Source organism: Onychostoma macrolepis, chromosome 11 (assembly GCF_012432095.1).
Source record: "Onychostoma macrolepis isolate SWU-2019 chromosome 11, ASM1243209v1, whole genome shotgun sequence".
In the NCBI taxonomy this organism is placed as follows: domain Eukaryota; kingdom Metazoa; phylum Chordata; class Actinopteri; order Cypriniformes; family Cyprinidae; genus Onychostoma; species Onychostoma macrolepis.
Window position 1 is genome coordinate 21,896,708 of NC_081165.1, and position 14,802 is coordinate 21,911,509.

Here is a 14,802-nt window from a genome sequence, read left to right on the forward strand (position 1 = left end):
GTAAAAATTATGACAATAAATCTAGCATATTTTACTATACCTCAAAGTTTGTTTTTTCAGTGTATGCTGGTAGGTCACATGACGATGACAACATGGTAAAAATAGTGTGTCTGGATTACATTCATACTACACACATATAGAAAATACCTTTATAGTGGTCACAAAGCAGCCTAATTACTTATTCAAAAATTTAACCAAATAGTTTGAATGAATTATTTACCAATACGATTGCTCAGGAATCCAGTATACTGAATACTGACAGCATTTACTCTTTAACTTGATTCCTTCACATCTATGCAGCCATCCATCTTTCCGTCTATCCCTCTAATTTAGCTTAACAGCTCGACCTTTTACCCACTGCTATCTTTTATACTACCCATGAACTTTCTTTTAATACCCTCTCATGCATGGAGTCATATTTCAGGTCTATATTCTGGAGAGTGTTTAATGAATTCCTAATGGCCTCTGATTTACATCATGGACTGCATAGTCTCCTATTCCTTTAATTTATCTTCCGCCACTCTTCTTGAAGAATGCTCATCACGCATTCGTGGGTCATGGCTGGGCTGCAGTGCTTGATACTTACCTCCAAAGATGAGTCCTTCACAACACAGCCCTGGGTATGTCCGATCTCTCTGCCCGTGATAGGAGCTCTCAGCCCGGGGTGCACCTGTAGGCCTGTCTGTTAACTGCATCCCTTGCATAAGATTCAGTTTAGGCCATTTGCATGAGATCTAGACATATAAGATCAACCTAGCTTCTGTTTGGGTCCTTTTGTTGAAATCTAGTGTAATCTGCACGCCGGGGAAAAACAACTTCAGCTGGGATAAAAGGGCTGATATTTAATTATTCATGTGGCTATAAATGTAGGAGCATGGGCTAATGGCCTGCATGGCATTATATAATAAAATACTATAATTATGTTTTAAGAATATTTTATAGTCCATTATACATGCCAGAAACTGATGATGAATTTCAGAATTATTGCAGCACATGAATTTCCTTATTTCCGTCTGTCCTGGCTCTATATAATCATTGCGAAAAATGTACTTTACAAAACCGTAATTAGAATATAATTGTTTTTGGGTCTAGATGAGCACAAGTGAATTAGAATTTGCTGAATCGTACCCCGATTTATTAGTTTTCCTATTTTATAGTCCGCTCTTTTGACACAGCTACTCACGATACGCAGAGAATGTAATCTTGCGTGAAAATGACTATTACGATTGTGTCAAAACAGTCATTTTTTCAGCCTTGCTTTCAGAAGATTGCGAGTTAATGCATCAGACTCGACAACAGTGAGCGGAGGGAAAAGACAGCGAAATGAACATGAGCTAAAATAGCACCCAGGGGAGACGTTCGTTCGCCTCTGTTCTGCTGCCACATAAAACAGGGTACATTTACGAACTTGGCCGTTTCCAAAAAGAGAGGGAGGGGGAAGTGGAAGCTGCTTGAGATTCTGGAAGAGTCGCCCCTGCCATCACCTCCATCTTTCCGCCGCTCTCCTCCGCCTGGCCAACCTGTGCCTTAAACACAAAGAGCATTATGCATGAGCCCCAGAAGGTCTGTGAACATGCTCCATCCTGCCACCCCTCTGCCCAACCTTCACACAATGCCACAGCCGTCCCTTAAAAAAGATTTGTTACCCACCACCATTCATCTTATTCTCATCATATTGAAGCAATTTACTGAGTTAACTCAGACTCTTGATTAAACAAAAACAAAAAAAAATCGTATTTACTGTATAATTAACAGTATTAGAATGAAAAAGTACATACAAATATAAGACATATTTCCATTACATATAAATAAATATATACACAATCCAGTTGTATTTATAGTTAACTATATAATACTCTGTATTACCGATGCACATTTCAAAGACCATGATATCACCATTTACCATTTTCAAAAAAGTAACACATAATACATAATTACATTGCTAGATATCAAAACAAACAAACAAAAAACATGGTCTTACACTTTATTTTAATGTGTCCTTGGTACAGTGTAATTATATATTCAAGAACTGAGTAGTATAACATGATGTACTATAGGGGTATAGATTTGGGTTTTCTTTAGGGTTAGTTGCATGTTATTATGCATAATTTACTGTTATTACCACTCTAAGAACATACAATGTGTAACCAGGACACTAAAATAAACCCTGATACCATGTCTAAAACCAAAAATTTGGTTTGTTAAAGTTCTCACAAACATTATAGGCAGCAACTTTTACTGGACAAAATAGCTTTTATTCCCTCTGCTTTCAGTCTGTTATCAGGATTTATGGAGAGCAATCATCACAAGATCCACAGTTTTATTCATTAACTAGCAAGCCTTCACATTTTTAATATATTCAAATATTTAACACTGCTTTCAGAAATTCATCACTTAAAAAGAAATAATCACACATTGGTGTCTAGGCTAAAATATTTAATTTTAAGCTGAAATAAAGGGGAACAAATATACAAAGATTATGTGCTTAATTGCAGAAACAAAGTTGCTTGGTAGTGACATTCCTTAAAGTTACCTTAAGTTATTTTCAGATGAACACACTGAAACCTATCATGGAACCTATCCACCCATCATGTAGCTATGAGAGAGGAACACATGAATATTTCCTGATCAGAAATGTAGGGGTGTAGTTAAAATAAGTTTTTTTAGTGACATGAAAATGTATATATATATATATATATATACTCCAGGTATGGATATGCTACAAAAAATAAATACAGACTTCCCAAACAGCTGCCCCCGTGAGTGCTGCTTTTCTCAAAAACCATTGTGTCACTTTGAATTCAGAGAAGGAGGATCACTTGTGGTGTGTGTTCGAACAAATATTGGTTTTGTGTCAAAAATCCACTTGAAAGTTGGATATGTTAATCTCATTGCTAATGGCCTTCTGAAAGGTTTCTTAATATTCTCTCCTCAGCCCACTACAACAGAGCCTGTCTCCACAAGGTTAATTAGTTGCAGGTCCCCCGAGGGCCCGTAAGTGATGAGAGCTTAAGATACTGAAAAAGGTTCCTCGGCTCATAGCGACATAACAAGGTTAATGGGTCTCTCATATCTTTCATCCATGCCAACCTGCACTACTGCCCACTTTGTCAGCATGCTGAGCCTGGGAACTCCATGCCATTATAAATAAGCGACCCCCCACCACCACCACCAATGCCACACCAGCCATTAAGTTACTTTGAGATGTACAATCATAAATAATCATGCTCTTTTGCTTCATTCTCAAACACTGAAGCAGCAGGTTCTACTCAATAGCCAGAGCCACATCTGTTTTTGAAACATATGATTTTCTCAATGTTCTTTTCCTCAATGTGCAGTCTGTTCCTCAAGCACCTGTTCCTCATTTAAGCAAGGTGAAGGCAAAAGACAGGAAGAACATAGAAAGAAAACAAAAGATTATTCATTTGGGTCAATGATGTGACGTTCATTTATATTAATTTATTTAAATATACAAAAATAAAAGACAAACCGCAATGACTTGAATACACATCTTGTATAACATATTTCTGAAATAAAAATTCATAAAGAAGAAAAAAGAACTGAAGAGATGAAGAAAAAATATTGGGTAGTTGGGCCTAATTTATTATTATAATATTATATAAAAGACTATTTAGATTTTTTTTAAAAACACTTTAGTTTTACTGCTCAGTAATATTTAAAAAAACTTTTGTTCTCACTCTTACAATGGTTTATGGGTCAAAAGGAAAATCAACACACACACACACACACACGCACATACACATTATGGACGAAAACCTTCTCCAGAGTGCTCAGGACCTCAGACTGGGCCGAAGGTTTACCTTCCAACAAGACAATGACCTTAAGCACACAGCTAAAATAACGAAGGAGTGGCTTCACAACAACTCCGTGACTGTTCTTGAATGGCTGTAAAGACTCATGGCTGTATTAGATCAAAAGGGTGCTTCTACTAAATACTGAGCAAAGGGTCTGAATACTTAGGACCATGTGATATTTCAATTTTGCTTTTTTAATAAATCTGCAAAAATGTCAACAATTCTGTGTTTTTCTGTCAATATGGGGTGCTGTGTGTACACTAATGAGGAAAAAAAATTAATTTAAATGATTTTAGCAAATGGCTGCAATATAACAAAGAGTGAAAAATTTAAGGGGGTCTGAATACTTTCCGTACCCACTGTATAACCTTACACCTGGTTTTAAACCCATCAGGTGATCTGATCATTTTGGTGACAATTCCTTCATGTATATAGCTACCACCTGTGAAGGTCACATGACCTTGTGTCTCCCTGCATGTGGCAATGTTAAATTTTATCTCTGTTTTTGATCTCACAATTTGACTGCTTTTATATATCTTTATTGAGGTTTTTCCTCAATCCTTCAAATATTGCGGTCAAAGTATTATTTCTCTCTGCCCGAGGAGTACATGCATGATAGTAATTATTCTAATGATAAAGCTAAGAACCTGAGGCATGAGTGGGAGTTTTTAGCCCCTCGTCATGTTTATGCATGTATACAGCACAGGGGCCTTGAGTAAACAACATCCCCAGATACTCCTCTTCCCCTTTAAGATTCAAGATCAGTGTTTGAATTAAACCAATGCTTCTGGGTGCTACAAAAAATCAAAGATGTTCATTCACTGTCACATGCTGATGTGCTGCTGCTAAATGGATAGTGAACTATAACAGGTAAGGGAAAGATGGAAAGAGGGATGCTTTGTTGAGGAGAGGAGAAAGGGGCAGAATTTTAAAGTGTGACCTGTCACTTGAAGATAAAGGCAGGTACGTGTGCGAGGCTTGCGCATGAGTTTCATATTATTGGATCCCTCATATGCACTTCTAAGCCTTCTTTTGTGCTTGAATACAGTGGAATGTATCAAGCCAGCAGGTGATTTGCTCTGTAGCAGCTTTGAAGTCTATGATTTGAATATTGTTTCAGTGAATGAAATGATTGTGTTTACTGCAGCTACAGAGATGTTGACACCATACAATTGATTCAAACATCAAGCAATTAAGTTTTGAAAAGTGTGACCATGGCTACATTACTCATAAAAAGCCATTTAATTATTAAATCATTACCATTCAAAAGTTTGGGATAAGTAAGCTTTTTTTTTTTTTTTTTTTTTGGAAGAAAGAAATTATTACTTTTATTCAACAAGGTTGAATTAAATTCAACAAACGTGCCAGTAAAGACATTTATAATGTTACAAAAGATTTCCATTTTAAATAAATGCCATCCACTGCACTTTTTATTCACCGGAGAATCCTAAATTACCATGGTTTTCATATTTAAAATAAATAGTTTTAATTATTTTTAATGTCATCTAATGATTCTTGTTCTAAAAATGCCTGACAAGCCTAACATGATTTTTCTTTTATATAAAAACTGTTACACTGAATGACATTTTAGTGGATATCTTTTGTAAATCACTGTCAAACTGTATGATAGTCTTTTTTTTTTTTGCTCTGAAAAATAATATTAAACAGGACACATTCTAATGCACATTAAAAAAAAAAAAAAAAATTGATGCTTGAAAATTCCTTTTTTGAATTTGACCCATACTTTCTTTTTTTTAGTCAAAAGGCTATGCAAGACTAAATGGATACGAGAAATTGGATGTGGAGCAGCACGTCTGAGTCACATCAACAAAAAGCAATATACCCATTCTGCACACTATGCCTTTTGAATTCTCATGTGGATATGTGTTTAGCAGTTCTGCCATGGTAAAGCTTGAATTTGTTTTCATGGATTGGCAGGGCTATAATACGGCTATGCAGCTGGTTGAACCATCGGTGTTGAATATAAATGCACGCTACTCTTGCATACGTGTACACTGCCATATTAAATCACATCTAGTGGCTGAACATGAGTTTGAAATCAATGCCCTGGTGGCAATGAGAGTGATTTAGCGTGCACTTCTCAAAGATCTGGCACTGGAGATTAATGATGTTGTGACATTGTCAATGCATTCAACATCAGTGGCTCATATTCTTTTTGTCCTCTCGGAATGTACATCTTCTGTCACTCAGAGGCAGAGGTATGAAAGGACTTTTATCCATGCTTGGAATCTCAAATCAGTGTTGATCGTGTCAACGAAAATACTGATCAAAATGTCTGTTGGCAAGGGCCCCATTTAAACCTGCGTTTTCTGTGATCAGATCACTTGATCAGATTTAAAGTCAGGTGAGGAATGCAATACTCTTAACATTGTCTAAAGCAGCTCAGAACTGTTTAGTGAACTGGTGCAGAATTTTAGAGGCATACGATCTGTTTACATCCCACTGACGCTTGGGTTTATGGGTGGATTTGCAAGCTTATACTCGTTTCTAAAAATCATTTTTCTTTGAGAAAACACAAAAGGTTTTGCAAGCAAATGCAAAGTTTTTATTAGGAAAACCAGACACTTTTGCAAGAGAAACCAAAAGTTTTGTTAGTGAATGCAAAAGCAATTAAATATATATTTAATTTTAACTATTTTTTTTTTTTAAATATCAAGTCCTCTTAGTGGCTCTGCATTTTTCTCATGAGCTGCATAAATTATTAATTTCTAAAGCATGATGAATTCATGACACATTCAGTGTGCTCATTATTTGATATTATTTCAGGTGCTCAGATTTGCACACCAAGGATATGTTAATAAATCTTGTATATGCTTGATACACGTTTAAATTAATAAATGTTCACTAATCATTCATAAATGTAGTCTATCACAGTATGTCATCATTTTGCCCATAATTTACCCTTATCTGAGTAAAATGTATAGCATTTAAAATGGATTACAATTAATATCATATTAATAAAAAATATGTACAATTTCAAAAATCATGGTAACACTTCAGAATAGGGAACACATATTCATTATTAATTAAGAGTTTTCCCTCATTAAACTCCTAATTTGCTGCTTATTAATAGTTAGTAAGGTAGTTGTTAAGTTTAGGTAATGGGTTAAGGGATCTAGAACATGGTCATACAGAATAAGACATAAATATGTGCCTATAAATACTAATAAACAGCCAATATACTAGTAATATGCATGCTGATAAGAAACTAGTTAAAGGGATAGTTCACCCCAAAATGAAAATTTGATGTTTATCTGCTTACCCCCAGGACATCCAAGATGTAGGTGACTTTGTTTCTTCAGTAGAACACAAACGAAGGTTTTTAACTCAAACCGTTGCAGTCTGTCAGTCATATAATGGCAGTCAATGGGCACAGAATCTTTGAGAGAAAAAAACAAAACATGCACAGACAAATTCAAATTAAACCTTGCAGCTCGTGACGATACACTGATGTCCTAAGACACGAAACAATCGGTTTGTGCGAGAAACTGATCAGCATTTATATAATTTTTTACCTCTGATAAACCTCAATGTCCAACTCTCCTGAGCTCATCCACAACATCCGGCGTGTGACACGTCAACGGCTCTGGAACATAGATGTATATATACATAGATCCTTACGTATCGCAGCCCATAGAAACAGTTGCTAATGAGGCATCTATGTATATGAATGAGGCATTTATATAGCGCTTTATTGTGTATTGCAATACACCCAAAGTGCTTTACAATCATGTGGTGGGGTCTCTCTCCTCAAGTGTGTCACACTTTTTCACTGGTAAAAAAAAAAGGCTTTCTTACGACCGTCTAAAGCCACACAAACTGGTGATGAAATTGAATGTGAACTCAAGGCCATTTGCAGAATATAACTACATTTTATATACTAGCAGTACCTCAGAAATATTCACAGCCCTCAGTGCTCAGTGTGGTAATACTCTAAAAGAAAAATCGCCACGGCATTAAAAGGTACCACATCCCGCGCACAGATGGAGTGTGCCACCGCTTCCCATTCCTTTTAGTGGGAGACGTACTGCCAGCATAGTAAAATGAAATGGCCTTATTTGCATTGAGCTGGAGGAGAATAGCTTTTAAAGTGGGTTAGGGTGAAGGGGAGCAGAAAAGACTTCAGAACTGGTTTGAGGAAGAAAAAGAGAGAGACGGAGAGAGGTAAGAGGCTTAGCGTGCTTGAGGGCTTTGGTGTTTGGAGAACCAGACTGTGAAAGAAAGGGAAATTAGGCGTCCCTCGCTCTTTCCCTCTTTCTCCTTTAGCTAATGAGGCCGATAGATCCTAGCTGTCCTAGAGTCACACCGATGTCCAATGACGGGGCCAGATGTTTTCGCTTTCGCAGTGCGGATCCATAAAGCTACCTGCGCGCAGGGGTTAAACACATTGATCATACAGAGAAGCAGCATTGAGATCTAAAGCTCACGCAGGAAAGCTTCACGGCCTCCAACTGGGCTGCTTGCATAAGAAAGGATGGAACGGGCCCCACCGTCCTCAGGCAGGCATTGGCTTTGGATATCTGACGCTCTTAGGCCCAGCCGAGGAGGAACTGAGAAGAAATGAAAGCAGAATCTACTACTTATGAACGAATTCACAAGCTCTTGCACCCTGCTCACAGCATTGAAAGCAAAGGAGGTGTTATCACTGCAGCGCAACATCTGGGGTTTTCACATCTCTAGGGAAGTTTGGCATGAAATACATTCTCTACAGAAAGAAAGAAGCTGGAAGATTCTTGGATGGCTTTTGAAACATGAAAAAGACTGGAGAAATATTTGAAACAGGAACTGTGGTGCAATACCTCAGTCTAACAACGGCACAAGATCGGGAACGATAGCCTGAAACAATAAATGGCATTCATGAGGTCCGACCGCTGTATTGGAAAAGTTTGCAGTCGAAACACTTTCAAATTTAAATACAAAATGCTTCTGTGGAAAATGTGACCCCAGCATAAATGTTTGAATAAGCGCCGCATATCAATGTGGTATGAGAAGCAAAAAGCTTTGTTCGGTGGGCTGAGGAGAATCCTCGTCCTTTATTAAACATCTAAGTTCAGGTCAGCTTCATTACCATAATACAGAGCTCTTATACCATGAAACAAACATCCTCCCTCAAAAAGACAGCTTGGTCGACAGATTGGGAATATTGTGCATAGTGTGCAAGTTTTGTTTGTGGACGACGGCTGGATTTAGAAAAGGTGAGAAGAAAAGAATACACCTCACAATGAAAATATGGATTTCTTCCATTAAAAACTAGCTGGAAAGAATAGGCCAGCACAAATAAATAAATAAATAAATAAAATAAAATAAATAAATCCAGGTAATTTGTGAAATAAATCAACCGAAGCTCATTGGAAAAACGCGCCTATACCTGAATCTTTGAGAAAATACAAAAACATACCCACTTATACATATAATTCCCTGCATTTTCCAGCTGAAACACCAACAACGTTCATACCTTTTCACAAAAATGATGCTAAAAATATAGGCATATTCTTTAATATAGGTTTTCTTTCTCAATTCCATTTTGTGATGCTAAAACTGTTTTAACATTTATAAACTAATACATTTAGATTTATGCATCACATAACCAGCTGCATATGTACTGCTTTTCTGGTGTAGTAAACTTGCTCGGTAGCCCACCTGGTATAGTATGGCATTTGCGATGTGAAACACTCGAGTATGAGTCTAGTAAAACACAAGTAAAAAAAAGGTCAAAAACTTATACAAGCGAGCTAAAATTTCACATTTCTTTATCTCATGCTAATGCTATTGGTTATGTTTAGGGTAAGGTTTAGTGTAGGTGGCACGTTATTTTTAAATGTGATACAGAATTCACCTTTTTGCGGCATTTACCGGATATTTAACTGCCATGATATTTACAACAACCAGTGTAATAAAACACTGCAAGATTCACGTTAATCTGTTTCGGATAAAACTTTTAGCATCATTCAGTGGACATTTTAAAAGTGTCGCGAAACGTGCAAGAAGCAACCTAATGTGTTTGCATAAATGTCACCTCAGGCACGTTTTTCCAACAAGGCTGGGTTCAAATAAACATATAACAGAATAAAAAATGCAATAGAGGCTCTTCTGCCATTGCAAAATGTCAATATGTGCTGATCTGCATGTTTTGGTTTGAATGTATTGAAGGGGCAGAAGCTTGTTTGTGACCGTATTGTGAAAAAAAAATGAGGGAAGGAGAGAGATGCTCGCATGTTCTCCAGGAGTGGTTCATCATCCTCTCTGAATGGGTTTCTGCTGACACACATCAGTTTGAAGCAAATGTCTCTCTGTCATAATCACAGCTTTTTATGATCATTTTGCCCTTCCTGCCCTTTCACAATGTCAGAGAGTAATGAGTGCTTTTTAGAGAGTTGAGAAGAGAGTGAGAAAAGATAGATAGGTTCTGTGTATGTGTGAGAGAGAATCAAACCTCCTCCCTTTGATCAACGCTAAAGAAACACGCCACCAAGTTTGGGAACCTGATATGCAGCCGATCCAACCCATCAAACATCATGGCATCCACAAAATGATCCTGCTTTTGTGTTGATCTTCTTTATCTGCTGTATTGTTTGAAAGATCATTTGATTAGTGCTGACATGATGAAACCATTCAGCATTAAATAGCATGTAAATACCCTAAACACACAAAAAGACACAAGACTGAATAGTATTCAAAGGTACTCAAGATTACGTAAATAAAAAGCAAATATATCTAGATCTATCTTTATGTTTATAATAAATTAATAAAAATAAAAAAAAAAAACGAAAGAGCACACTTTTGGCAATAATATACCAAGCAAAATAGATTTGTATGGTTTTTTTTTTTTTTTTAAATACAATTTATTATATTAAGAAAACGTTCCATTGTTCAACAGCTATTCAAAATTTCATCCATAACAATAATGTAAATTATTGTAGACTTGCAATTAGCAAATTATTGACTTTTGGCAATAACAGAAAAGAAAAAGTATTTTTGCGATAATTAGCAAAAATTATGACAAACTAGGATAAACAGAAAAATATTATTTTATTAATTTTAGCATTAATGACCGATTTTTATAGGCTGCCCTTTTATGGGAGGTTATGCATTTTACTATTATAATACATTTTATTATATTAGGGCATACAATTCAACTTTCAGAATACGTTCATACAGCATAGTATGTAGATTCATAGATTTGTATACAACCAGATATTTGTGTGCAAACGAACTTTCGTCCTATCGGCTAGGGATAATGTTGCAGTGTAAACAGTCCAATCCTGTTCTTTGGTTCACTTACAGGTTTGTAATTCAACACTGCAAAAGTCAGCCAACGCTCACTATCACTCCTCAGACACGTGTCCTCGCTACAGGACTTACTTCCGGTTCAACATGGCGGCATCCATGGCATGTCAGGCGGCTGTGAGAGGACTCCGAGCAGCGAGCACTAAACAACTGCTTGTGAGCCGAAACCAGGTAACGGATCGCAGATCTGTATGTTTCTCCTCCAGTGCGTGTTGTGACCAGCAGAAGAACGTAGTGTTGCGTGACGCAGCTGCTGTCTGTCTGCTTCCAACGCCTGATAATGTTGATTTATTCTGCATATTATGAATACATGTTCAAATAATCATTTAACCTGGCGTTGCTTGTTCATTTAACTAGCGATTTGAACATATGCTTTAATAGAATGACACACAGACGGTATCTGTGCTGCTTTGCAGAATTATTAATTTACTGTTCAAACTGTATACAAGGTGTTGGATAACTGCATATAAATATGTTCATGCAAATGCAGATAGATGATTTTCATTTAATTTAGACAGAGGTTCTGTTTAAAAGTTTCTGTTCTAGTTCTAAAGATAATAATTTCGTTCTAGATTTTCAAATTTTAAATACCTTTTTTTTCTTCTAAAGGCTCTATTAAAAATTTTCTAGTCTGAAAATGTTGTTCTAAAGATTCTAACCAAGAAGTTGAGTCTCATAAGATAATAATAGTTTAAACATTAGCTTGTGTGTTCTGCTATATACTGATTCCTAAAGGTGATACTTTTTAATAATGTTTGAGTGTTTTAAGGGCTTTTTTGCTCTTTTTTTCATAAGGCTAGAAATTATCGTTTCACCTTCAGGTTTGTCCTCTATTCATTCAGTCAGTGAGCAATAGGCCAGAATCACGTCCAGCCTTTGACCCGTCAGTGATGAAACTTTTTCTGCTGAGTTGTCCAATAGCAATTTGCTGTCAGTCTTCAGCAAAGGTTTAAAGGTCATTTTTAAAATATTTATCTTAGGTATACGCAGATGTCCCTGCTGTCATAATTTGTGCATTTTCTGCAATATACGTATCTTTGGCCAGTTGTCTTGTGTTCCTCTTTTGGTCTTGGAACATGAAGAAATTTTTAATGTTTCTTTATTTTGGGTGTCAATTGACGTGCATACTGAAAGATTCTTGTGCACATATAAACCGTAAACCAGGACAACAGGACAAAGTAGATCAACAGTGCGGTTTCAATGGAAATTCAGACTTATGGAAAGTCGGAGGCTATATTTTGACATTATAGAACAAAACTCGGAGGAAAAGTTTCAAGTAGGTCATTGAATAGATCTGAGCTGTGCCTTCCATTCTGTTTTAATCCTGACTGATATCCCTAAATAGTTCAGTGGCTGTTGGCACATAAAACAAATGTGTTGGTTGTCAGAGGACAGAGGCTTGCCGTCTTTAAAGGAACAGTTCACCCAAAATGTAGATGTAAAAAGATGTAGATGAGTTTGTTTTCCATCAAAGACATTTTGAAAACATCACATCTGGATGTTGTGACGTTTTTATAAGCTTTTTAAAATCTCATTCTGACGGCACCCATTCACTGCAGAGGATCTGTTGGTGAGCAAGTGATGTAATGCTAAATTTCTACACATGTTCTTTGGTAAAGAAACAAACTCATCTTCAGCTTGGATGGATTGAGGTTATGTTTTTAGCAAATTTTTAATTTTTAATGAATTTTCACTTTAAGAATGGATATTTTTGGCTTAAAACTACATTGGAATCAGTGGAATAAGGCATGCACAAATATTTTTTACCTGTAAAGAGCTGTTTCACAGGGCCCTAGAAATGATTTAGTTGATCCGAACTTAAATTATCAAATTGTAATGCGTTCATACTAAAATATCACCAATCTACAGGCATCTGATAATAACAGCAGCCGTAATTTAATAGCAAAATTCTGTTTACGCGTTATTGGCTTCACAATAAACCCCTTTGAACACCACAGATGTCGCGTCTGCTTCCTTCAGACATCAATATCATCTTAAAACAATTTTATTCTGAAATTGCTTCACACAAAAGGCACGGCATCTCATAAATCTTTACTCCGGTTTGTACACAGAACAAGGACTTTAAACGTTGGACGTTCTGCCTAAGCATCTTTCCAGCGACTTTAGTACGCACAGACTGACCTGATTTTGCAACTTGATTCAGTCGATTTATTGATTCAGCTCCCAGAATGCAGCATTGATGTCATCATGAAAGTCTGCTTTTCAGTTTAAATTCATTTTTAATTAAATGACTAAATCATTAAATGCACCCAGTTTCTAATATCTGGTACTTTTTTGACCTTAATATTATTATTTTGTCCCTTAGCTGGAGTTTCAAAGTTATATAGAGAGGTTCTGTGCTAGAAAATGACATTGGATCAACAGCAATTTAGCGTATATAAGGCATCACTTCATTACTCTGTGCAGTCCACTCTGCTGCCATAAGATGTGGTTTAGTAGTGCATGCAGAGTGCTTAGCTAGCATATATTTTCATTTCTGTCGTATAATGAGATGCAACCCGCTGAAACAGGGCACAAGCCTCATCCATCTGAGAGAGGTCCTGCTCTAATGAGAAAGTACATAGTGCCAAGTGCAGTTATATTATTTTTAATGAAATGACTTACTTAAGTCTTGTTTGGTATCAGAGAGAAGTGACATTTGTATGGTAATAGATTTTAATGCATAGGTTTATATCAGCTATTTGTAAAGATAAGGACCTACAGATTGTGTATGAGGGTCAGTGTTAAATTTTAAAAGCACTTATATCAACATTTGATGCAGTTATTAATAAGATGCAGATTAGAGCAGCTTTTTCCATTTTTCTCTCAGTTTGGACTTCTCATGTTTGGATCAAATCCATGTTTCACCATCTCCTTAGGAGTCTGGCTGTCAGCCAGTTCCTGACAACGATCAATGAGCTGTTTTTATTAATCAGTGACTGCATACTTTGTCGTTTGCACTAGTGCTGGGTAAAAATATCGGTAACACTTTATTTTAGGTTATCTTAACCCTTTCACACGTGAGTTTAAAATATTCTATCTGAGCCCCCGGCGTGAGTTTTTTTAGGCGACCGTTATTTTAGAACTTATAGCCTTATTGTTTCCATGGCGACGCGTCAGGCTTGTCATGTGACATACCGCAGCCGTAATAGCGCTGTATGGATTGCTTTTATTTCGTTTTTCCTTTTTTTATTATTAATATTCACAAACATACTCGCTATATTATTAAATATCTGATATTCCGATTCTGAAATATATGCAAGTAAATGAGTTTGGTTGTTTAAACACGTTTATAATGATCGTGTTAGTTGATCTATACCGGGTGATGGGCGCCGCCATGTTTGCTCGCGCTGAATCCAGCTGTGGGATTTACAACACGTAAATTCATCCTCCCCTCCCGAAACACGTTAAAGTAAGTCTCCAGTAAACTGGGAGAAGAGCAGAATAAACTTTAAAGTTATCTACACAATCTGTATATGATATCAATAAAAACGTCGTCAGATTATATAAGGATCATTATTGCTGCTTCCATAGACATCAGCGCATATTTTACAAACTATAAATGTATGGCTTTGCTAGTACTTATGTGTATTTAAATGTCTGAAATCTAAAATAAGCATTATATGGTTGAAAACACTGAATAAGTGATAATATTACAAGCGCTCGCACGTCTGATCTG

The 14,802-nt window shown here is 36.5% G+C and overlaps 1 protein-coding gene and 1 long non-coding RNA gene across 4 annotated transcripts in view; one reads left to right on the top strand and one right to left on the bottom strand.

The window, feature by feature from the left end:
* Positions 1-1,074: 1,074 nt before the first annotated feature.
* LOC131549086 (uncharacterized) lies at positions 1,075-11,185 on the bottom strand. 3 transcript variants are annotated; one of them, XR_009273330.1, is made up of 5 exons: positions 11,119-11,185; positions 10,270-10,399; positions 7,352-7,422; positions 7,099-7,215; positions 1,075-1,526 (listed from the first exon to the last, which is right to left on the bottom strand). It is a non-coding gene; the product is annotated as an uncharacterized LOC131549086 (long non-coding RNA). The 3 variants fall into 3 exon arrangements; XR_009273328.1 differs by lacking the exon at positions 1,075-1,526 and adding an exon at positions 3,190-3,354; XR_009273329.1 differs by lacking the exon at positions 1,075-1,526 and adding an exon at positions 3,190-3,354 and having other exon boundaries at positions 11,028-11,126.
* Positions 11,135-14,802, top strand: part of suclg2 (succinate-CoA ligase GDP-forming subunit beta) — a 125,308-nt gene continuing 121,640 nt past the window's right edge. Inside the window, exon 1 of the mRNA XM_058790905.1 lies at positions 11,135-11,294. Within this exon, the coding sequence (XP_058646888.1) occupies positions 11,211-11,294 (84 nt within the window). The 5' untranslated portion in view covers positions 11,135-11,210. The remainder of the gene's footprint in view (positions 11,295-14,802) is intronic.